Source organism: Triticum urartu, chromosome 4A, assembly GCF_056163025.1.
Source record: "Triticum urartu cultivar PI428250 chromosome 4A, HENAU_Tu73, whole genome shotgun sequence".
In the NCBI taxonomy this organism is placed as follows: domain Eukaryota; kingdom Viridiplantae; phylum Streptophyta; class Magnoliopsida; order Poales; family Poaceae; genus Triticum; species Triticum urartu.
Window position 1 is genome coordinate 195,061,084 of NC_141876.1, and position 1,969 is coordinate 195,063,052.

The 1,969-nt window shown below is 43.9% G+C and overlaps 1 protein-coding gene across 1 annotated transcript; it reads left to right on the top strand.

Moving 5' to 3' along the window:
- Positions 1-318: 318 nt before the first annotated feature.
- LOC147975354 (uncharacterized) lies at positions 319-1,010 on the top strand. Its single transcript, XM_087519648.1, has 2 exons — positions 319-398; positions 470-1,010. The coding sequence occupies exons 1-2, from the start codon at positions 319-321 to the stop codon at positions 1,008-1,010; spliced, it is 621 nt and encodes a 206-aa protein (XP_087375774.1).
- The last annotated feature ends 959 nt before the right edge of the window (positions 1,011-1,969 follow it).

Consider the following 1,969-nt stretch of genomic DNA (forward strand, 5'->3'; position numbering starts at 1 on the left):
CTATTGCCAGGATGACACGGGGGCCAGCCAGGCAGTAGAAGAAGACGTAACTATTTCCTCCGACTCAGCCCCTTTGCCAAGACAGAAACCTTGACTAGTAACCCGGAAAGTAAGGTTTTCACACCCTTTGGCTTATTTGGATCCTCATTTTCTTTTGAAAAAATAGCAACATGAAAGCCGCCGTCAGGCCCAGACCATTGAAGATAATGAACTGCCCTTCGACTTACCGAAAACTCCTCGGAAACGCCAGAATGAGGTTTCTTTCACTTTTAACTTTGCTTTTGTCAATGAATCTATTTCCTTGCTCTCTTAACTGTGATGTCACTTTTGCAGGAGGTTTCTCGTTCTTCTGGCGATTCTTCACAAACTCAACTTTCGGCTTTCAAGACTGCCCCTGGGTAAAGAAAATTATCTTTCTTCTGCATCTTTAAGTCTGTATCATTATACCGACTCATGAAATTCTTCTTAGCAGTCAAGCAAAGCCCAAGAAAGCTAGGGTGACTAAGCCGGCGGAAGACCCAAAAGACCCTGCTCCTGAACCGGCAATACTAACTCCTGCTCCTGAACAATCTGAAGCATTAGAAGACCCTGCTGTCAATGTTCAATCAGACCTTCCTGAGCCATCAGCTGATGAAACCATTCTCAATCCATCTACCGTTGGGCCGTCCAGGTCAGCTAACCTGCCGACAACTTCTGATAATGACGTTCTAATCATTGGTAGTAGATTCGTTGAGCCGGGCAATCCAACCGTACTAGCCAGGCACTCTGCCAAGCAAGAGGCTTTGGAAAGGAAGAAAGTGCGGTTTGACGTCTCTCACTATGCTCACCTGAGTATTGGTGACGTGCTATCCGGATACCTCAGTCATGTGCATTCCAGCCGTGACTCTGAAATTGAGATGGTCAAACAGCTGCAACTGAAATATGAGGTATGCTCTCCAGCTTTCATTAGTTTACATATGCTCTGCCAGCCCCCAAGTCTCCGGATTATGATGAACCTGAATGATCTGTAGACTTGTGATATAGATTGATGCTTTGTCTTAGATTTTCCCTAAGTCAAGTGGATTAGCATAAATTTCACCTGTAGTCCCCAAGGGCCGGCTTAATTCATCATGAATGAGCCGCTACTTGACTTCATAGCTGTCTTGAATTAGTCCAAACAAATGTTGTTATCCAGCTCAAGTTGAAAAACTTTCTTAATATCATGCATTATCCCCCAAGTGCCAAGCATTGTTACTTGTAAAACACTTGGGACTTTAATCATAGAAGAGTCATTTTTGCATTTAAAAATTGCTTTGGCAGACGTTAGCCCCCAAGTGACGAGTGGTGTTGCATTGCAAAGCACTTGGGACTTTAATCATTATGACCTTTATTGGAATAAATTTTTAACACACCTGTACATGTCTGTAGACCACCATAACTGAATTGGGTTCTCAACTGACTGATGCAAAAACCCGGTTGGCGGCTCAAGAGACTGAGATAAAGAATGCTGACTCAAAACTCCAGTTGAGCCTATCTGAAGAATAGAAACTAAAGACCAGTTTTGTTGTGGAGAAAAAATCCTGGGCTGATGAAAAAACCTTGCTGATACAGCGTGCTGAGACAACCGAGGCAGCTCTCAAGGAGGTTACCATGGAGCTCACCGGTTTAAAGAACCGTGTGTCTCATATGGTCTCTGCAATCTTTGGTGAGTCATTGTATTATTTACTTGAACTCTATTTTTTCCATAAATATAAGCCACCTGCTTAACCTTTTAAAATATTCATAGGTCCACGGAGCAGCAATCTGAGCCCAAATAGCTTGATAAAACTCAAGGCGGTTTACACCCTGGTGGAACAACTGTACACTGGAGCTCAACGGGCGCTTGCCATTATGTCCCCAGCCAACCAAGGACCAAACCTCTTGAGTCATGTCCTGAAGAAGTTATCTATCCTACCCGCGAGATTCCAAGAGGTCAAGCGGTCTTGTGCAA

Coding starts and splice junctions, on each gene's coding strand:
- LOC147975354 (XM_087519648.1), top strand. CDS start 319: ATGTCACTTTTGCAGGAGGTTTCTCGTTCTTCTGGCGATTCTTCACAA. Junction 399..469: donor GCTTTCAAGACTGCCCCTGG/GTAAAGAAAATT, acceptor AATTCTTCTTAG/CAGTCAAGCAAAGCCCAAGA.